Consider the following 21,681-nt stretch of genomic DNA (forward strand, 5'->3'; position numbering starts at 1 on the left):
GCTGAGGCTGGCACATCCCCAGGGACCCTGCATGTGCTGACGCCCGCCTGTTTCCGGAGCGCTGCCGGCAGGCTGCCCTGTCCTATCGGGGCCCCCCCACAGTCAGAGCTTTACCCCCACGTACCAGCTGAGAGCCTGGGGCCTCTGGTGGAGCCAGACTCCATGCTAGCCCAGCCCTCCGAGTGGTGTCTCTGCAGAGGGCTAGGAGTGAGCTGCACCTCACCTGGGGCTATCAGCCTCACTCCCCCTCCGGCCTCGACCCATCAGCTGAATCTCAGGCTGTGGCCAGTGCCCCACACCCCCGAGCAGAGCTCGCAAGATTACAGGAAGAACACTCCTGTGGTTAGGGCTGGAAATCAGGGGACCTGGGCTCTATTTCTGTCTGTGTCACATGCTTCCTGCCTGACCCCGTCCAGCCACCTCACACGTGAGCAGCTGAGCATGAGCTCAGCCCAGTGCCCAGATGCTACAGCGATGGGCCACAGGACAGCCTATAATAAGCAGCACTCACCATCCAGCTGGGGCTTTTGCCTCCGATGACAGCATGGGTGCCTCCTGCAGGTGCTGCCTAGGAAAGCACCTCCAGTCCCAGCACAGGGCCTCCCCTCTGTGCCCCCAGCGCGGGGCTGAGATGACCCGACGGCAGGCACGGGCTGTGGTGGCTGCTTGCAACAATCTCAGCCAGCCAGCGAGGGATGGGGGGGAGGGGACAGGTTCTGGCAGAACTGGAAAAACCACCCCATGGGCTTGCCATGCCCAGCTCGGTTCTAGGTTTAACTGGAACCCGGAGCACCTCCCAGCTATGAGCCCTGCCCGGCCCCTGGCAGGTGGGGCTGGGACCAGGCACTTCCCATTCTGCAGAGGGTGAGCCAGCTTTATTGCCTCTTTATGGGAAAGAGGCCCCAGTTTGTGGCTTCTTTTTGCTTGACTTTTCACCCAATAAATCTAGCTCCTTGTTTTCCCAGGACTCTCTGGGGATGGCTGGAGAACGGGTGGGGTTCTGGCCCTGGGGCAGCAGGAGCCAGGGTGGGTGGGTTTCACTCAGCCTTAGCCGTTCTGCACGGTGTCGGCTGTGATTTAACGCAAACGCCCAGTGCACAGTGGGAGAAAAGATCTCTGTGATAAAGTCACCGAAGGGTGGGGCGTGCCACAGGCCTTAATCACAGGGCCTGCCCCAGAGCCCCTGCCCAAGCAAAGACTGAGTCATTGCTAGCATTCAATATGGGCAGGAAAGGAGAGCCGCATGGGGAAAACATCCAGGCCTGGCAGTGTAGCCTAGTGAGGTGTGGCCTCAGAGTGCGACCACCAACTCTTGCTGGGACCGCGCTGACAATTTTTCCTGAAATATTGAATTAAATTTAGGAAAAACAAATGAATATCCACAGATACGTTCCCGGCTCTGTCTCTGCCTCCCACGGCCCTTCAGCAGGAGCCCGCACTGGAGAAGGTGGGCCGGGAGCACAGCAGCCTCCTGCGGATCCCCAAGGTCCCCTGTCCTGGGTTGGGCAGGAGTGTAGTTGCTGGACAGGGGAATGTCTTGGTGATTAAAGGCCGCAGCTGCCTCCACTGACGAGGCGCGTCCGGCGCCAGGCACACTGGCCCCATGTGTCTTCCGAGGCGCTGCTCCCGAGGAGGCTGCGCGGTGCAGGATGCCGATCCCTGCTGGCCATGCCAGTGCAAACACCAGGGCATCACATCTCGCTGCCCTTGGTAACAGCGATTCAGGAGCGACAGCTGGGCACTGCAGGGAGGGGCTGCTGTTTTCTGGGAGGGGAGATCGAGCGTAAGGGGGAGGGCTCTCCTACTTGTGGGGGTGTGCGTGACTTGAGATGTTTGGGCGGTGGTCAAACCTTTAAATTGTGCTCTCTACTTTCAACGTATATGGTTTTGGGGGGCAATGTTCCTCAATCGACCCCAATTCTCCCCATGTTTTGGACGCTGTCTTGACAGCAAAAAAAATCCTCTGGTGGCCACGTTTGAGAAACACTGGCCCAGTTGCTAAAGCAATAGACTGGGCCTCAGGACACCAGTTTCTAGTCCTGGCTCTAGCACTGGCTTGCATGGGGAGCTTGAACGTCACTTCCATTCTGCGTGCCTCAGTTTCTCCAGCTGTACAGTGGGGATAATGATCGTGTGTCCCACTTGGAAAGCGCATTGAGACAAGAGCTCCAGGTTGTTATTATAATTCTGCCTCATCATGAAGCCACCGAAATGGGGCCCGAACCCCACTGCCTTTCTCTGGCAGGGCCCTTTAAATAACTGACATGGTGACTGTCCAGCCTAGTGGCTCTGTCTGGCCGGATCGGTGGTGTTCATAGAATCATAGAATATCAGGGTTGGAAGAGACCTCAGGAGGCATCTAGTCCAACCCCCTGCTCAAAGCAGGACCAATCCCCAACTAAATCATGCCAGCCTGGGCTTTTTTCAAGCCAGGGACTTAAAAACCTCTAAGGAAGGAGATTTCACCACCTCCCTAGGTAACCCATTCCAGTGCTTCACCACCCTCCTAGTGAAAACGTTTTTCCTAGTATCCAACCTAAACCTTCCTCACTGCAACTTCAGACCATTACTCTTTTGTTCTGTCATCTGGTACCAATGAGAACAGTCTAGATCCATCCTCTTTGGAACCCCCTTTCAGGTAGTTGAAAATAGCTATCAAATCCTCCCTCATTCTTCTCTTCCGCAGACTAAACAATCCCACTTCCCTCAGTCTCTCCTTGTAAGTCATGTGTTTCAGTCCCCTAATAATTTTTGTTGCCCTTCGCTAGACTCTCTCCAATTTTTCCATGTCCTTCTTGTAGTGTGGGGCTCAAAACTGGACACAGTACTCCAGGTGAGGCCTCACCAATGCCAAATAGAGGGGAATGATCACATCCCTTGATCTGCTGACAAAGCTCCTACTTATACAGCCCAAAATGCCGTTAGCCTTCTTGACAACAGGGGCACACTGTTGACTCATATCCAGCTTCTCATCCACTGTAATCCCTAGGTCCTTTTCTGCAGAACTTCTGCGTAGCCACTCAGTCCCTAGTCTGTAGCAGTGCATGGGATTCTTCCGTCCTAAGTGCAGGACTCTGCACTTGTCCTTATTGAACCTCATCAGATTTCTTTTGGCCCAATCCTCCAACTTGTCTAGGTCCCTCTGTATCCTATCCCTACCCTCAAGTGTATCTACCTCTCCTCCCAGTTTACTGTCATCTGCAAACTTGCTGAGGGTGCAATCCACGCCATCCTCCAGATCACTTATGAAGATACTGAACAAAACCGGCCCTAGGACCGATCCTTGGGGCACTCCGCTGCCAACTAGACATGGAGCCATTGATCACTACCCGTTGAGCCGACAATCTAGCCAGCTTTCTATCCACCTTATAGTCCATTCATCCAGCCCATACTTTAACTTCCTGCCAAGAATACTGTGGGAGACCGTATCAAAAGCTTTGCTAAAGTCAAGGAATAACATGTCCACTGCTTTCCCCTCATCCACAGAGCCAGTTATCTCGTCATAGAAGACCAGATCTGGGTGGTGGTGTCAGGAAGAAGAGAGCTGGGACACCCAGGACAGGGACCTTCCCCCAGCGATTCCTGCTCCCAGCCCTGATCTGATGGTCGAGCTAGAGTGTGTTCTTTGGAAAGAGCTGTGCAGTCTTGAGCTGAAGACACCAGGGGCAGGAACATCTACTCCTCAGTGACCTTGGATTGGGGAATGACCCCCCCAAGAGTGTCTCAAACTGTATGTACACGGGACTTCTGCTGGAAAGTGGCTGCTTCTGGGGTGGGGGCAGCTCCTGAGATCCCTCTAATTGGAGAGCATTGCTGGGGCCTCGCTTGGCAAGTGGGATGTCTGTCCTGCAGCATTTGAGCACGTGGTCTCTGAAACCGGCTGTGCAACACCTGGGGGACTGAGGGTGCTCTCCAGCCAGGCTGAATGCCAGCTCCGCTCCTCCCGCCCCATGAGCTGCGTGTGGCTTTTTGTTCCTTTGCATTGGCACAAATCGAAGCCACAAGGGTTAATAGCTCTCCCAATCGAAGGCTCGAGGGGTTGCAGAGGCAGGATCTGAGTCTGCCTCAGAGGGGCCAGGGCTCCATGGAGGCATTCCAAACTGACATCAGAGCCAGGGAGGCTAGAACAGAACCAGGCCTGGGAGGTGGGTAAATAAGCATCATTAGCTCCATTGTACCAATCGGGAAACTGAAGCACAGAGAGGGGACGGCCATACAGCTGAGATGAGGACCCAGGAATCCTTGCTTCCAGGCCCCCACTTCTCTAACCATTAGATCCACTCACTTCCAGAACCCAGAATAGAACCCGGGTGTCTTGGTTCCTAGCTCCCCTGTTCAAACCACTAGCCCCTACTCCTCCCCCCAGCCAGTGGGATGTAATTCATCTGTGTGAATGCTGGCCCTGGCATGGAAGCCCAGTGCTCCGCTGGTCCCGGGGTGGGCAGGCTGCTCAGGCATGCAGCTGAAATGAGTGATTGATGGGGCCTATAGATCCGACATCTCCACCAGGTGCCAATACACACAATTTACAAAGCAAATGAGCAGGGGCAGGCTGGCTGACAGGCCCTAACCCAGCCATGGGTGGGGGAACGGGGGGGGGGGGAGAGGGGCTGGCGCATGGCCCTACTGTGGCTTGGAGACAGAGGGAAGGGCCTATGGGCTCCATATGCCCTGAGAGACCCACACAGCCGGCTGGAGCTGCGGGGCTTTGATCACAGGGGGCAGGGGCTGGGGAGATGCTGATGCTGGGTTTGTGGGCTCAGATACTGGAGTTGGGTAGGGGACAGGAGCAGGCCACGTCTCTCCCCACAGGGAGGACCAACAACAGATGCTCCCACCTGATGCCCGCTTGGTGTGAGTTGAGTGCGAGGGCCTCAGCCCAGCTCCCAATGAGACAGGGGCCCCTCCCGGCACTAATTACTCACTGCCGAGAGGCCAAAGCCTGGCTGAGCAGGGGGTGGGACCCTCTGGTGGGTCCCAGCAGGGCAGGGCAGGGCATGAGGGAAGACTGGGGCTGTTGTGCCCGCAGGCCCTAGGGCAGCCCAGTGTCACCAGGTGGCACTCATGGCCCATTGCTGAGTCCAGGCTGTGGCACATGTGTCCAGGCCCCTTCACTCCCTCTGGGGCTGGGCTGGGGAGCTCCCCCATTCAGACCTGGGTGGGGCACTGAGGGCACCCACCCATGTTCTCCCATCACTGTGGGGGGGATTCAGCCCCTGGGTCCATCCCCCAGGACCGTGGGGGGAAGGGGAGCCCTGGAGGGGCCTGGCTATGAAGGTGGGCAGGGTCAGGGGACGTCTGTGTGTACTGTGGGGGAAGGGGTTGGGGGGGCACTTGGAGTATTGTCTGTAACACTGTGCTAGCGGGAGGGGGACAGTTCTGGTTTTGACCTGGGGTGGGGGGAGGAGTCTCACAAGCCCTGAGAGCCGGGGGGAGGGAGCACTCTCTTCCCTGCAGGTGCTGGTGCCACCACAGCCTGGTTCTTGGCCTGTGTGGGAGGGCGATTCCCCGGGGTCCTGTCCCTGCTCTGGGCTATCAGTGCAGAACCCAGGAGTCCGAGCTCCCAGCCCTCCCCCCACTTCCGCTACACTCTAACCCAGTAAACTCCACTTCCTGCCCTAAGCACTTGGGAAGAACCCAGGAATCCGGTCTCCGCCCACTGCTCTAACCACTCTTCCAGGCTCCTTCCTCCCTCCCTGCGGTCACTGTGGCGACACTGCCCCTGCTGCTTGGGGTATTGACGCCACCCCAGCCACTGCTGTCAATGTTGTGTGGGGCAGCAGTCCACCTGCTGGAGGGTGCATGAATGCAGGGCCCGACTTTTAGGGCAGAAGACACCAGGTGCCCATGTCTTTGCGTGGCCCTTAGAATCAGGGCAAAGGGGCCAGCACCCGACTGAGGCATAAGTGGGAGGTAAGGGGGGGCATGGAGAGGTGGGCACTTCCCAAGAGACCTTGGTGGAGGCCCTTTGCCTCCGCCCCCAGCAAGGGTTTGGGTCGGGGGCATTTTCATCAGGGCCCCATGAACCATGGCTCAAGGATCTCAAGAGTTTGTCATTGTAGCAAATCCTGTCTCTGCCCCAGCCCTGGGGTGTGGAGACACTTTGAACCCAGGAGCTGAGCGAGGCTGGGGGCCCATGGATGGGGAAGGTGGAGGGGGCTGGGGGCCCATGGATGGGGGAAGCAGGGGGGCTGGGGGCCTGTGGATGGGGAAGGCGGGAGGGCAGGGGGCGCCTGGATGGGAGAGGAAAGGGGACTGGGAGCCCATGGATGGAGAAGGTAGAGGGTCTGGGGGCCTGTGGATGGGGAGAGGTGGGGGGGCCTGAGCAGTCATTCTCCTATGTGCCATAGGCCGTGGGACCCAGGGTTGGGGTCACTCCAGTGTGGGGCATCTGGTTACTCTGGCAGCAGCCTGGCAGGATCATTCCCCGCCCTGTCTTCCTGGTCTCTCACCTGCCAGCTAGGCTTCTTGGGAGGGAGGGTCTCAGAGTCAGTCCCAGCCTCCACCCCCCAGGGCTCTGCTGCCATCCTGGGCTGCTGAGCGTCGTCTGTCCCATCAGTGCCAGGGTCATGCCCCCCCCCCAGAAACTGAGGATAAAATGGACGAGGGCAGCGGCTGCACATACCCCGGGTGGGACATGGCATGGCCCCAGAGCTGGCACCAGGGCCACCCTTCCCCTGGGTGCCTCGCTCCCATCACGCCCTGGGCACAGAGAAGCTCCAACAGGACACTGCCAGGTTCTCCCTGGGACTCAGGGCCCCAGTCTCTGTCGGCTCCTCCCCAGCTGGGCCTCCGGCTTGTCCCTCCTGGGCCCCACCGTGTGCCCCCCTGCCCCCCAACCAGCCAGTGGAGCTAGGAGAATGCCAGGGGCCGGTGTCTCTCTGCAGCCTCCCTGGGGGGTTGTGACCAAATGCCCTAGGCACCTGCCCAGCTGCACCCCTGCCCCTAGGCACAACCCACTGTGGCCTCAGCACCTTCTAGGGCCAGGTGATCCTGCCAGGCCTGGAGTCACATTCCTTCCCCCACAGGCCAGGTCTGGCCTTGGAGCTGAGCACGGGTGCAATCTGCCCGCATGTCTGGTGCTTGATGGATGCAGGGACCGGCCATGCCATGGGCAGGGATCTATGTACACAAGGCAGAGCCCAGAGCCAACAAGCAAGCACCATTCGGACCAGGGCACCAGCCACTCATAACCCTGCTTGTGGGAGGGTGTCATGGAGTGTGGGGGAGTCCGGGGCCTGCACCCCTCTTCCTGGGATTCACTGTGACTCTCAGCCAGCCAGTAAAACGGAAGGTTTATTGGGCAATAGGAACACAGTCTAAAACAGAGCTTGGGGGTACAACCAGGACCCCTCAGTCAAGTCCTTCTGGGGGAGCAGGGAGCTTAGACCCCAGCCCTGGGGTTCCCTGCATTCCACCACTCAGCACCAAACTGAAACTAACCCCCCCCCCACCCCCCAGCAGGCTCTCTCCTGCAGCCTTTTTCCACATTCCCAGGGCAGAGGTGTTACCTCTCCCTCCCCCTCCTGGCTTGGTTACAGGCTCTCAAGTATCCCATCCCTAGTGACTAACAAATTTATTTGAGCATAAGCTTTCGTGAGCTACAGCTCACTTCATCGGATGCATCTGATGAAGTGAGCTGTAGCTCACGAAAGCTTATGCTCAAATAAATTTGTTAGTCTCTAAGATGCCACAAGTCCTCCTTTTCTTTTTTGCGAATAGACTAACACGGCTGCTACTCTGAAACATCCCTAGTGAAACTCCCCTGCTTCATTCTCAGGTCAACACTCCCCCCTCTCTCTGCGTCACAGAGGGGAGTGGGGGCTAGTGGTTAGAGCATGGGAGGCTGGGAGTCAGGATACCTGGGTACTAGCCCCAGCTCTGGGAGGGATGTGGAGCCTAGGGAGTAAAAGCAAGTGGGTGGTTGGAGGGAGAGGGGCTGGGAGTCAGGATTCCTGGGGACAGGCCCCAGCTCTGCCACTTATCCTTGGGCCAGTCTCAGGCCTGCTCCATGCCTCAGTTTCCCTCCTTAACTAAGATTAATGCTCCCATTTTTCTGCCTGGGGCTGCTGTGCTTGTGGGGATGCTACAGGCCGGCTCCTCTGCTCCTTGCCTCAGGGGAATCGGGCATTGCCCCACAGAGCCAGCAAAAGCTGAACCGGGCTCAAGGACCCCAGCGTCCTGGCCCTGCCCGGTGCAGTGCAGGCTCCTTGCTGGGGGCCGTGGGGCCTGGGCCAGATTTGTCTTGTGGCTCCCATTCCCTTTGCTGAGAAGAGAAACTCCCTGTGCCTGAGCAGGACTCAGGGGACATCCCAGCGCTCGCACCAGGGTCAGGACCTGGGAACCTGGCTACACTGGGCCCCCTCTGCAAAGGTTTGAGTCCCTCAAGCACGATGCAGCCCTGCAGACACTGCCCCACAACAGGCATGTCAGCCAGCCAGGCATTAGCCGGGCAATGAGCTGGCTGGTGGGCATGTGCCCATGCGTATGGGCACCACTGCCCTCTGATGGCTGGAATCAGACCTGCTCTACTCTGGGGCATGACCCATGCACTGCCCCCAGTGTGTGGGTTATTCCTTCACCTCCTGTACTGGGGCTGGGGGGCTCCTGGGTTCTACCCTGGGTCGGTGGGTGCAGCCTGTGCAGTCCCAGGGAGCTGAGTGGGGGGTGGTGGAGTGCCGGGGGGGGCGCTATAGGGCACAGGGGCTAGCGCAGCGACAGACACACAGCTAACCTGGGTATTGTGGAGTCAAACCTTGAACTTTATTGTCAGGGTGCAGGGGGCTCGAGCGGAAACACATCAGTGTCATGGTGAAAATCCAGCACAGGACGGACAGGGAGATGTTTGGGGTGGAGGCAAAGCCTGGGAGGGCAGTGGGGGGGCTTGCAGGATCTCACCCGAGTGCCCCGTGGAGGACAGTGCTTGGCTGAGGTAATGCAGGAAGCATGTGCCCTCGACCCCACCCCAACCCAGCAGAGGCGCTCATCAGGCCTAGGGGCCCCCCTGGTCTATTGCTTTTGCTTTATCACAGTTTTGCTGGCGGGGTTGGGAACCGCAGGTGCGAGCTCGGGGTGCTCTGATGCTGAGCTCTGAGCCAGCGGGGGCATGGGTACAGGCAGCATGGGGGGCTCAGGAGCCCTGGGCAGGAGCAGGTGTCTGGCCTGGAGCCTAATCCCAGCCCCCCACCCCCAATTGTCCTGGGGTGCTGATCTCTGAGGCATTCCCCCCCCAAACCGTGGGCTGAGGGGGGGCGTGCAAGCAGCACTCAGCCCCATCAAGTGCCTGCCCCACAGCTAAGGAGCTAGAGGGGCACGATCTCTTGTCCCTGACCATGCAGGGGGTGGCCCAAGGGCAAGATCAGCCCCCAGCCAACCCCTTAGTGGTGGAAGCTGGTTCAAGCCCCCACCCCGGGCCTTGGGCAAGAGCAAACGTCCCTGGCCCCACAGCTCGGATCAGCGTCCCCTGCTTCAGCTGAGACCAGCGTCCCACAGGGTCAAGGGGGCCATGGGAGCTGAACCTTTCCAGACAATCAGAGGCTGTCTTTGGGCAAGTAGCCTGCCAAGGTGTCATAGGCCCCGCACGGCTGGGGGCGGAGGGCAATTCTCCTCTGGCAGCCAGGGCTTTGGGGGCAGTGACTGACACCCAGCGGGGGGTGCTAGCCTTTCACACGAGCCCTTTGCTGGGGGACCACCAGGCACCAGACAAAGGGGCAATCATGGGGACCAGGGTGGGGGGAGGGGCAGCGGTCCCAGGGTAGCCAAGGTAAGGATGAGGGGCTGTTTTCGTATTGCCCCCCTCACACACCTGGCACTGCCAGCCCCAGGCATTTAACAAGTGTCTGGGATTTAACGGCTGGGGGGCCTAGCGGGGGAGGGGAGGAAGGCTGGTTAGTCTCCCGGAAATGACCTGGCCTCTCTGGCAAAGGCTCCCGCTGTGGTCAGCCTGCTGGCTCACAGCCCCCCTCTGAACGGCTTCCGGTGGCCCCATGAGGGGGTGGGGACATGCTGGGGGGCGGCCGCCATGGCAACAGCATCACAACAGCCCTGTGCAAGTCTGCATCTGGGGCAGCAGTTTTCCAGCTGCACTTGGAGCTCCCCTGGGCACACCCCACCCCTCCCCTGGGCACTCTATCCCTTCCCCTACCCCCCGATGGGCACCTCCCATCCCATCCCTACATCCTTCCCCTGCCCCCACGATGGGCACCCCACACATCCCTTTCCCTGATGTGCCCCTGTCCCCCCGATGTGCCCCCATCTCCTCCTGTGGCTCCTCTGCACCCTATCCCTTCCCCAGCACCTGTTGGGCACCCCTATCCCTTCCTGTGGCCCCTCCAGCACCCCATCCCTTCCACTGGCCCTCAAGGGGCACCCCCTATCCCCTACACACCCTAACCCCAGCCTCTCCATCCCATGTATTTGAGCTAGGGTCTGGCCAGCAGATCCTCTAACATGGGGGGTAAGAGGGGAGGTGTCCTGGCTGGAACTTGGGGTGCCACCTGCTCCCTGGCACAGGGACCCCCCACCCCCACTCCCTGTTGGGGTAGCAGGGGCCCCACGGCAGGGCAAAGGGTGATTCAGCTTGTGCCCATTGCCTGGGCTGAGCCCCTCAGGCCAGGGGGCAGAGGGCATGGCCAAGGCCTAGCGTGGGCTGCAGCCCCAGGGCGGTGACAGCCAGGTACCCAAGCAACCCAGGCTGGGTTCCCCTGATTCACTTGGATCAGACCCCCAGGGTCCAGCTGGGGCTCTGCCCCTGCAGCATCCGAGCAGGTGCCCCACAGCGTGCTGCTTGGGGGGACCCCCACCTAGTCCTACCCCACAGGGCGGCCAGCCCCCCACCCCGCCAGCTGGGAGACCCCCCTTATTCTCAGTACAGCTGATAAAAATCACCCAAGCTCGGGGCTTCCCCTCGAAGGCTGCGCTCACGTTGCCCACTCCTGGCCCCAAGGCAGGGGGCTCAGGCCAGGTCCAGCCAGTGGCTCCAGGGGGATGGAGTGGGAGGGCGCTACCTCTAGACACAAAGCTCCTGCTCCGAAGGGTAGAGGGGCAGGTGTGGGGGGCACAGTGTGGGCCGCAGGCTGCTGGCCATGGTGGGCAGTGGGAGGAAGCACGAGGGGATGTGGGGCGCTATGTACATGGGGTGGCCCAGGCCCCAACGTTATTGCAATGGTGTCCGTTCTCCTGGCGGGCCGGGCAGGCCGCAAGCCCAGGGGGGACGGGCATCCCTGGGCTCCCAGCTTCGCGCCTCTCAGTGCAAGTGGACATGGCTTGTGTGTCTGGGGGGCTCCCTGCCCCCGTGTGGATCCTGCTTGGGGGCTATAGGGAGCCCCCCCAGCTCTGGGAGGGACAGGGACGCCTCCCCGCAGAGAGATACAAAAGAGATTGCTTGCGATCAGTTCCCTGAGGTACAGAGGGACCCTCCCCCCAAACCGGGGTCGCCCCCAACCTGACACTCCATGGAGTCTGACGGGGGGGCTTCTCCCTTCCCCCATCCTTCTCCCAATATTCAGATCCCCCACCACCACCCTTGGTACTAGGGAGAAAAGAGCAATGAAGGGAGCTGTGGGGGTCCCCTTGGCCGCTTCCCCGGGGGGCCCAGCACTTGTGCAGAATTGGCTGGGTCTGGGGGGATGGAGCTTGGGGGCAGGCAGGGAATGGGCTTGTCCCTTTTCTTCTGGGGAAAAAGGATCCGAATTCCAGTTAAAAAGCCACAAACAAAAGGCCCCAAGCCCCGCCCAGCCCCTGCCCAGCCCCCGGGAGCTTGGGCGGGCACCGGGCGGGTCCAGCAGAGATGGGCATCGAGGGGCGCGGCAGCGGGCGTCAGTACGGTGAGAAGAGGATGGGCCCGTGAGCAGTTCTGATGGGCCCCGGGGCCGGACGCAGCAGCGGGTGCGTCAGGGGGGGTCCTTGCAGGAGTGGGGGTGTTGGACGCAGCGTCAGGGGAGCAGAGGCCACGGCTGCCATCGCGGCCGCCATGGCCAAGGGGCTGGGCAGGAGTCCGGCCGCCAGCGACTTCGGCAGGTCCTTGGGGAAGGCCAGGGGGCCCTGCAAGAGAGAGAGAGGCGGGCTCAGGGGGCGCCCACAGAGAGCACCGGGTGTGGGGGGGAGGGGCACCCACAGACACAACACTGGGCTGGGGGGTGCCCACAGACAGAGCACTGGGTGGGTGGGGTGCCCACCCATGGGGGCCGGCCAGGATAGGCCAGGGCATACAGGGGGCCATATATGTCAGCCACCCTCCAGCTGCCTGCCCACTGCATCCGTCCGTCTGTGGCACCCATCCGTGTCCGTGGCTTGCAGAATACCTGTCCGTCCATCCGTCCATCCATCTGTCCATGGAATCTCTCTCTCCAACTACCCCCCCTTGCCACAGTGCTCCTGCCCCCTCGGCCCCTGCACTCCTAGGAAGCTCCAGCCCCCCTCCAGTGACCAGCCCCTAGTCTCTATGCGGTTGGGCCCAGCAAGGTGAAGGGAGCACCCCCCAGCCTCTCAGCTCTCCCCCACCCCCACCTCTCAGCTCACCTCCACTGCTCTCTGCCTCTCAGCTCACCCCCACTCCCACCCCCCGCCTCTCCGCTCTCTCCCTCCCCCACCTCTCAGCTCACCCCCACTCCCACCCCCCGCCTCTCTGCTCTCCCCCACCCCACCACTCAGCTCACCCCCACCCCCCCCGCCTCTCTGCTCTCCCCCACCCCACCACTCCGCTCACCCCCACCCCCACCTCTCAGCTCACCCCACCACCCTCTGCCGCTCAGCTCACCCCCACTCCCACCCCCCGCCACTCCGCTCACCCCCCTACTTCCGCCCACCCCTGCCTCTCAGCTCTCTCCCACCCCCCACCTCTCAGCTCACCTCACCCACTTCCCCCCCATCCGCCTCTCAGCTCACCCCACCCACTTCCCTCCCCTCTCTGCTCACCCCCAGCTCCGCCGAGCTGCGCTGCTTCTTGTGCCGGCTTAGCAGGGGGTTGGGCTTCCCGGCTACCCCATCCCTGTGTCTCCGGCTGGAAATGTGCTGTGGGGGAGAGGAAAGAGTCAGAGCCCTGCCTTGAGCTGCTAGACCCTGCTCCCCTCCCAGAGCTGGGCATGGAACCCAGGAGTCCTGGCCCCAGCCCCCTGCTCCAACCACTAGACCCTGTTCCCCTCCCAAAGCTGGGCGTGGAACCCAGGAGTCCTGGCTCCAGCCTCCTGCTCCAACCACTAGACCCTGCTTCCTGCCCAGAGCTGGGCATGGAACCCAAGAGTCCTGGCCCCAGTCCCCTGCTACAACCACTAGATCCTGCTCCCCTCCCAGAGCTGGGCATGGAGCCCAGGAGTCCAGGCTGCAGTCCCCTGCTATAACCACTAGACCCTGCTCCCTGCCCAGACATGGGAGACCGGCCTGCCCCCACCCCACGTGCCCTGGGGATAGGGGCTAAGGGGGAGGAGTGATGGTGGAGTGGGGAGGCTGGGAGGATATGGGGGTCCCCAACAGTGCCCCACCTGTTTGAGCTGGATTTCCGAGTTGACCTTGACATTGCAGATCTCACAGTGGAAGGTGCGCTCCTGAGCATTGGGGTCCTGGCTGCCTGGCTCCCCGCTGGCCGTGGGGCCCAGCCGTGGGTATGCCTTGATGGGCCCCAGCCCGCTGCGAGCCTCCAGGATGGTTTTGTGCTTGGTACCTGGGGGGGGGAGTGAGAGGGGACAGTGGTGGGAGCAACCCGGTCCTATGACCAGTGCTCCCACCCCGCTCCCCACAGAGCCCTCTGCTGGGAATGGCTGGGGCTGGAGGAGCTGGGAGATCCTTGCACAGCCAGCACTCCCGCCCTGCTCTCCACAGTGCCCCCTGCTGGAGAGGTTGGAGCCTTGATTAGTTTCACTTTGGATGGACTGAGTTTGTTGGCTCTTTGCTGGACCAATCAGAGGGCAGAAGCCCCCCCAAACTTGGCCCCATGCTCAGCTCAGTCACAGCCAGTGGCCCAGGCCAGGGCAGGTCCCTGGGGCTGGAGCTGCTCGGCGCAGCACGGATGCTCCCCACGGAAAGTCCTGCTCAGGAGCCTGGCCTCTGTCCCTTGCACGCTCAGCACAGACAGGGCTACTGGCAGGGGGCACATGGGGAATTCTCTGGGCACTCCCTACAGGGCGGGAAGCTGGTCACAAACGTCCCCTGCCCAGCTCACTTGCCCCAATCCACAGCTCACCACACTCTGCTGTCCCAGCCCTGGCTCCCCACACACACAGTCGTGCCAATGCCCCCAAATCCCGACCCTCAGCCCCCTGCTACCGTAGCCCCGGCTTCCCTCACACAGCTCAGTCAATGTTGCTCAATCTCAACCCACAGGGCCCCTTACTAGTTGGTGAGCCCGCAGGACAGGTGGGGGCGGGGTACAGCTGCGAGGGGGTGGCTGGATGAGCTGATGTGGGGGGCTAGCTGCACAACTGGGAGGTGGCTGGACAAGCAGGGTGTGGCTGGATGAGCTGGTGGGGGCTAGACGAGCTGGGGCGTAGCTGGATGAGCAGGGTGTGGCTGGAAGAGCTGGGGGCGGTGGGGGCTAGATGAGCCAGGGGGGCTGGACGAGGGGGGTGCGGCTGGAAGAGCTGGAGGGGGGCTAGACGAGCTGGGGGGGTGCGGCTGGATGAGCTGGAGGGGGCTAGACGAGCTGGGGCATAGCTGGATGAGCAGGGTGTGGCTGGAAGAGCTGGGGGCGGTAGGGGCTAGATGAGCCAGGGGGGCTGGATGAGCGGGGTGTGGCTGGATGAGCTGGAGGGGGCTAGACGAGCTGGGGCGTAGCTGGATGAGCAGGGTGGCTGGAAGAGCTGGGGGCGGTGGGGGGCTAGATGAGCCGGGGCATAGCTGGATGAGCAGGATGGCTGGAAGAGCTGGGGGCGATGGGGGGCTAGACAAGCCAGGGGAGCTGGACGAGCGGGGAGTGGCTGGATGAGCTGTGGGGGGCTAGACGAGCTGGGGTGTAGCTGGATGAGCAGGGTGTGGCTGGAAGAGCTGGGGGCGGTGGGGGCTAGATGAGCCAGGGGGCTGGAGGAGTAGGGTGCAGCTGGATGAGCTGGGGGGAGGCTAGACGAGCTGGGGCGTAGCTGGATGAGCAGGGTGTGGCTGGAAGAGCTGGGGGCAGTAGGGGCTAGATGAGCCGGGGGGGCTGGATGAGCTTGGGAGGGGGGGGCTGGAGGAGCTGGGGGGGGGGTGGCTGGACGGGAAGCACGTTGCAGCCGGGCAGGGCAGGGCTGGCTGGGCTCACTGTGGCCCTTGCTCTGTTTTTCCAGGGCTGGGAGCTGGTGCAGGGCAGGAAATGAGGGTCCCCGGGGAGGGGCGCCGGGAGCTCAGCCCAGGACCCGGGCCCGTCTCTCTGCCAGGCCCCAGAGGCCCAGCCCCAGCTGCTTCTGCACATTAGAGGCTCCCTGGGCCAAGCCCCAGCAGCTGGGCATGCTGGGAAATTCCAAACTGGTAAAGAAGGGCTGCGGTTGCAGGACTCAGGGAGAATGCTGGGAGGGTCAGGATTGGGGGGCACTGGCAGAGCTGGGGGATGGAGCCCAGGGCTGGGCTAGCAGGGGGCTGTGGGTTGGGATTGAGGGGCACTGGCAGAGCTGGGGGGTGGGGCCACATAATTACATAGAGTTCTGCCCTAGGAAATGCACCCTGGTGCTGCCCCTGCCCTGGGGAAATGCCCAGGTTTCCCTGCTGGTCTGGTGCTGCCCTGCACCACCCTGCTCACATCCCTGATTGTGGAACCTTGGAGCTGTTTCAGAAAGGACCTGAACTTTCCTGCGCAGCACTGTGCAGGGCCCAGCCCTGGGGCAAGGACCCAGTTATTTTAGTCTCTAGAAATAAGGCAGCATTGTTGGGCCTGGCAGCACCTGGCAGAGCAGCCCCCACGGGCACCAGCCGGTGCAGGAGGAGGCGCCACGTGGCCCCTGCTGGCACAGCCCAGGGTGGAGCCCCTGTTCCCCCAGCCCTGTTGTACCTTTGTTGTGAGCCTCCAGCTGCGACAGGGAGTTCACGGCCACCTTGCAGAGGGCACAGTACAGCAGCTTCTTGGCCTTCTCCTCGTCTGAGTTGGAGGCTGCCCCTGGTCCCACATTGCCGTTGCTGCTGGGCACAGAGGTGCCAGCGGGTGCTGATGCCACATTCCCCTTGGCCAGCATGCCCCTGGGCTCCTGGCTGGCTTCAGCAAAGGAGGCCTGGTAGGGTGGCACGGCCGGGACCGGAGACGCCAGGTAGGGCGGCTTGAAGGGCGAGGTGGGCGCCGAGGGCACGGTCACCCCCAGCCCGTTCTGCTGCTCAGCTGCAGGAGAGGAGAGAAAGTTCAGAGCTTGTGTGGGGTGGGGAGCCAGGCAGGACTGTAGGCACAGCTGGATCCTCGGGGTCTGTGCCTCACGGCAGGAGGGGGCAGCCAGTTGGGATGCCTGGACGAGAGATGGGGACCAGGACAGGCTCAGCAGCTGTGCAGCAGGGAGAGGACTGGCTGCAACCTCTGCCCCCTGCATCCTGCCAATCCCTGAACACCCCACAGGTCCCCCTGCCCCCCAGCGGAGCTACCAGCTGGCCAGCCAGGGGGAGCCCAGCCAGCTAGCAGGGGGAGGTTGCTCCCCATGGTGCCTGCGGAGGGCACAATCCTGGGCCTGGACCAGCGCATGCCCTGCTGTTGCAGTGCGGGTGAGTCAGTGGCACCGTTAGCACTTGCTGCTCATCCCCCGGGGCAGCACAGGGAGGAGCAGAGGCTGGCAGGAGATGGGCTGGCAAAGGGGCGGCCTGGAGAGGGGCACTGGGGCTGGGATTCAGGGGCCTCGGCACAGCTGTGTGTGGTGGAGTCCCAGGATGGGGGCTGTGGGTTGAGCCTGAAGGGCATCATCTCCTCTACCCAAAACAGACCGGCTGGGCCACCAGGTCATGAGCCAGGGGCACGGGCCGAACTCTGCGTGAGCCCCATGGGGGAGCAGCTCCCATGGGGCCTGACAGGAGCCCAGGGCCCTCCCCCACTGACTGCCCATGAGGGGCCAGCTGGGGTGGGTGCAGGGCAGGTTCTGGGGCACCAGGCTGGACTATACATGTCTGAGCCTGGGCTCCCGGTGCCCTCGCTGTGCCAGGCACCTTGTCTTGGAGTGAAAAAAGGGAGAAGAGACACGTACGTGCTGAGGGGCTCCAGGACAGCCCAGCTGCTGGTCCTGTCCCCCCAGCCATGGGCCTCCCCCGCACCCTCCCACAGCCCTCAGGGGCCAGCGGGGCCGTGCCTGGACCCTGGCAAAGCATCTGTGAAGTCTGGGGAGCTGGTGGCCAGGAATGAGCTTAGGGCAGCCATATGGAAGAGCTGCCAGCGGTGGGGGTGGGGGGAACTCGCTCCACCACTGGGGCACAGGGCCCTGGACCCATCTCATCCATGGGGGTCACTGCCCCCAACTGGAACCCCTGCATGGGGGCATGCCAAGAGGAGAGGGATGAACCCTCTGCCTTCACTGGCATCTAGGAGCACCCTGAGAAATGGGGCAGGAGCATCGTCTCTGCTCTGCAGAGGAGGAAACTGAGAAAAGGAGAAGGGAAGTCATGCAGGAGCAGAGCTAAGAACAAAACCCAGAAGTCCTGGCTCTCCTAGCTCCGCCCCGCTGCTAACCACTAGACCCCATTCCCCTCCCAGAGCCAGGGATAGAACCCCATCCCCATCCCCATTCTAAGCACTAGACCCCACTTCCCTCCAAAGGCCAGCCTGGCTCAGGGGTGATTCCTGTACCCGGCCCCGAGGAGCTGGGACCCCAGGACCAAGCCCGTGTGCCTGGCCTGGCCAGTCCCCTCCTCCCAGCAGGCTGTGTCCGCATGAATCCCAGCATGCATTGCTCCATAGCGATGCCCATGCCCCCGGGCGCACTGGTGAAATGCCCAGGTTTCCCAGCCAGCACTGGGGCACACAGACATCCCACTGTTGTGCTGCCTGTGGTGACAGGCCCAGTGATTGTCCGGGCACAGAGATCAGCCCCAAAGCAAAGCCCAAGGTGATGTCTCCAGCCGAAGGCCTGGAGGGCACAGACCCCTTGGTGCCAGGAGGAGAGGACCCCTGGGACCCCTTTACAGTGAGAGGGTACAGACATTGGGCCCAGCCAGCTCCGCTCGAATGCGTTCCCCATACTGGGTGCCAGGGCTGTGGGGCAACAGGGCCTCCTTGGGGGTTCAGTCCCTCCTAGCCCCTGGCGGCTCAGAAAGGCTGGGAGCTGCCCACCCCGCTCCAGGCAGCGCTGCCATGGGAGGGGGCCGGGGCGGTGCCCAGCATGGCCGTGGTGGGGTGGGGGTCAAAAGCCCTTTGGCGATGGTGGATCAGGTCTGGGACTGACCGACACAGACAGACGCTGAACAGGAGCCGGTGCCAAGGGCAGGGCCCAGCAGCAGCGGTACAGACGTCCGACTTCCTCGCTCCTCCGCCAGGGGCTACAGGCATTCGCTAGGGCCCAGGGGCTGACCTGCTGCCTCCAGCACAGCAGGGTCCAGCAGAGGCTGCCAGCGCTCTAGGGCTTTACATCCCAGAGCTTCCCCCGCACTAAAATGCAGCCACCTCTGGGGTGGGGCATGGCAGCTGGCTAACAGTGCACAAGAGGCTGCCAGGAAGTGAGGAAGGATAGAAGGATCCAGAAGGAAGTGCGGGGGACTCGGACAAGATGGGCTGAAGCACCACTGGAATCTGGCCAAGACACGGGGGACTCTGAAGAGGGCCAGGGAATCTATCATGGCCCCAAGCAGTCAGGACCCTACAGCTCATCCCCAGGATTGCGCCTTTTGCAGCCCAGCGCCCCCTAGCGCCATGCTGGGATCAGCGCTGCCTGAAGCAGAGTGCCCCTACTGAGCCGCCCACTGCTCCCTGCAGCCCAGCACCCCCTAGCGCCCTGCTGGGTTGAGCTCTGCCTGCGAGTGGAGAGCGCCCCCTACTGAGCCCTCCACTGCCCCCTGCAGCCCCTGTAGTGTTTTGCGGTGGGCTCCCGTGCCAGCCCTGCCCCTGCTCAGCCTGGCGGCCTGCCTGCCCCACACCGCAGAGGGAGAGATCTATCACTTAGCATGGCTGGGTAATGCCATCGATTGGCTCCAAGAACGAACCTGCCCAGTCCGTGGCAGAGCCCACGGCGCCTTCAGACGGGCTCTCCCGGGCCCAGGTTGCCACAAATACAGCCCCCCCGCCCCTGCCCACCTAGCCTCCCCCCCCGCGCTGGCCCAACCTCCTTTCCCCCAAGCCCAGCCCCCCCATCTAGCTGTCCCCCCCCACACTGGCCCAGCCCCCCCCATACCTAGCCTCCTCCCACGCTGGCCCAGTCTCCTTTCATAGAATCATAGAATATCAGGGTTGGAAGGGACCCCAGAAGGTCATCTAGTCCAACCCCCTGCTCAAAGCAGGACCAAGTCCCAGTTAAATCATCCCAGCTAGGGCTTTGTCAAGCCTGACCTTAAAAACCTCTAAGGAAGGAGATTCTACCACCTCCCTAGGTAACGCATTCCAGTGTTTCACCACCCTCTTAGTGAAAAAGTTTTTCCTAATATCCAATCTAAACCTTCCCCATTGCAACTTGAGACCATTACTCCTCGTTCTGTCATCTGCTACCATTGAGAACAGTCTAGAGCCATCCTCTTTGAAACCCCCTTTCAGGTAGTTGAAAGCAGCTATCAAATCCCCCCTCATTCTTCTCTTCTGCAGACTAAACAATCCCAGCTCCCTCAGCCTCTCCTCATAAGTCATGTGCTCTAGACCCCTAATCATTTTCGTTGCCCTTCGTTGTACTCTTTCCAATTTATCCACATCCTTCCTGTAGTGTGGGGCCCAAAACTGGACACAGTACTCCAGATGAGGCCTCACCAGTGTCGAATAGAGGGGAACGATCACGTCCCTCGATCTGCTCGCTATGCCCCTACTTATACAACCCAAAATGCCATTGGCCTTCTTGGCAACAAGGGCACACTGCTGACTCATATCCAGCTTCTCGTCCACTGTCACCCCTAGGTCCTTTTCCGCAGAACTGCTGCCGAGCCATTCGGTCCCTAGTCTGTAGCGGTGCATTGGATTCTTCCATCCTAAGTGCAGGACCCTGCATTTATCCTTATTGAACCTCATTAGATTTCTTTTGGCCCAATCCTCCAATTTGTCTAGGTCCTTCTGTATCCTATCCCTCCCCTCCAGCGTATCTACCACTCCTCCCAGTTTGGTATCATCCGCAAATTTGCTGAGAGTGCAATCCACACCATCCTCCAGATCATTTATGATCTTTCCCCCTAGCCAACACTGGAGGAGCCCATGCCCATGTCACCCTCCTTCCGCACCTCACCCAGCCACCCCATACACCCCCCCTCGGAGCTGCCCTCCCTGCCCCCCCCAAGCACAAGGCCCAGAGTGCAATTTCTGCTCTATAATTCATGGGGCCCCATTAAACATCCCCCCCCATTTCCACTCGTGAGGAAAGTTTCCAGACCCAGGGCACGCAGGGCAGCATGGCTCCGGTAACCATGCTGATCGGGTTCCCAGCTCACATGGGGTGGGGGGACGCTTGGAGCCAGCTGGAGGCACCCATGGGCCCACTGGGGTCCCACAACTGGGCACTAGTAGCAGGGGGCGATCCCTCCTCCCCCCAGCCTCTCTGTGCAAGGAGCTAGGGCAGAATGGAGCGGGGTATGGGCCCTGTCTGGGCTCCCATGCCAGGTTGTGGGGGGTGGGCAGAGGTTTGGGGGGAGATCTGCTAACATTGGGGTGCTGCCAGGAGGGAGGAGAGCGACTCCGCAGGGGGTGCCCTCCCTTCCACACAGGATGGCCCCAAACGAGGGCAGACATGAGAGCATCTGCCCCACAGCCCCCTGCCATCCAGCCCTGCCCTTCCTGCCCCACAGCTCTGCCAGTGCCCCCCAAACCCCTACCATCTCAGCCCTGGGCTTCCTGCCCCCAGCTCTGCCAGTGCCCCCCAGCACCCTGCCATCCCAGTCCTGGCCTGGCCTTCCTGCCCCCAGCTCTGCCACTGCCCCGCAGCCCTCTGCCATCCCAGTCCTGCCCTCCAGCTCTGCCAGTGCCCCACAGTCCCATGCCTCCCCAGCTCTGCCAGTGCCCCCCAGCTCCCTGCCATTGCAGCCCTGGGCTTCCTGCTCCCAGCTCTGCCAGTGCCCGCCAAAGCTGATGCTCAGGCCCCTCTGTTGCAGCCTAGCTTGCTGTTGGCTCTAAGGATGGGATGTCAAGGGGAGAACAGGATCTGGATCCGGTCTGTCCCCTCCCTGCCGCCCCAATGAACACAGCGCCAGCTGCAGGTGCAAGCCATGACCTCGGCCTTGGCAGTGGTGTGGGGATGGGCAGGGATGTGTGGGGCACTGGCAGAGCTGGAGGGCAGGACTGTTCATTATCCAGTAGCACCGCAGCGTCAGGCTCTGCAGAGCCACCTGGCTTCCGGGTGCCACACAGCTCCATTACCCGCCTGTTGCAACTGCAATCAATTTTTAATTTGATGCTATTTAATTAGCCGCCCAGCTCGGCTGACAAGCCAGCTCGGGTTTCCACTGTAGAGGGAGCTACCCCAGAGCTGGACTTGGAGGATGGGCCAGGGCTGCCCTGTGTGGGGTTGGGGATGGGATGGAATTGCTCCCTGCTCCCAGGATACCGTTGCTGGGCACCACTTAGCCGCTGACGTCCCACCCCAGAACCAGCTGCATTTCCGCCCGTCAGTGAATGCTGGCGGCTGCCGCGCAGGG

At 61.7% G+C, this 21,681-nt stretch overlaps 1 protein-coding gene across 6 annotated transcripts in view; it reads right to left on the reverse strand.

Moving 5' to 3' along the window:
- Nucleotides 1–9,768: 9,768 nt before the first annotated feature.
- The window catches only part of ZNF385A (zinc finger protein 385A), a 65,888-nt gene continuing 53,975 nt past the window's right edge, over nucleotides 9,769–21,681 (reverse strand). For 2 of the 6 annotated variants that reach the window (XM_038379397.2, XM_038379402.2), the window contains 4 exons: nucleotides 15,953–16,273; nucleotides 13,479–13,657; nucleotides 12,916–13,011; nucleotides 9,769–12,042 (listed from right to left, as the gene is read on the reverse strand). In XM_038379397.2, the coding sequence (XP_038235325.2) occupies nucleotides 11,818–12,042; nucleotides 12,916–13,011; nucleotides 13,479–13,657; nucleotides 15,953–16,273 (821 nt within the window). In that variant the 3' untranslated portion in view covers nucleotides 9,769–11,817. The remainder of the gene's footprint in view (nucleotides 12,043–12,915; nucleotides 13,012–13,478; nucleotides 13,658–15,952; nucleotides 16,274–21,681) is intronic. The other 4 variants (XM_043506755.1, XM_043506756.1, XM_038379398.2 and 1 more) reach the window with 4 other exon arrangements.

This window comes from Dermochelys coriacea, chromosome 20 (assembly GCF_009764565.3).
Source record: "Dermochelys coriacea isolate rDerCor1 chromosome 20, rDerCor1.pri.v4, whole genome shotgun sequence".
Taxonomy (NCBI): domain Eukaryota; kingdom Metazoa; phylum Chordata; order Testudines; family Dermochelyidae; genus Dermochelys; species Dermochelys coriacea.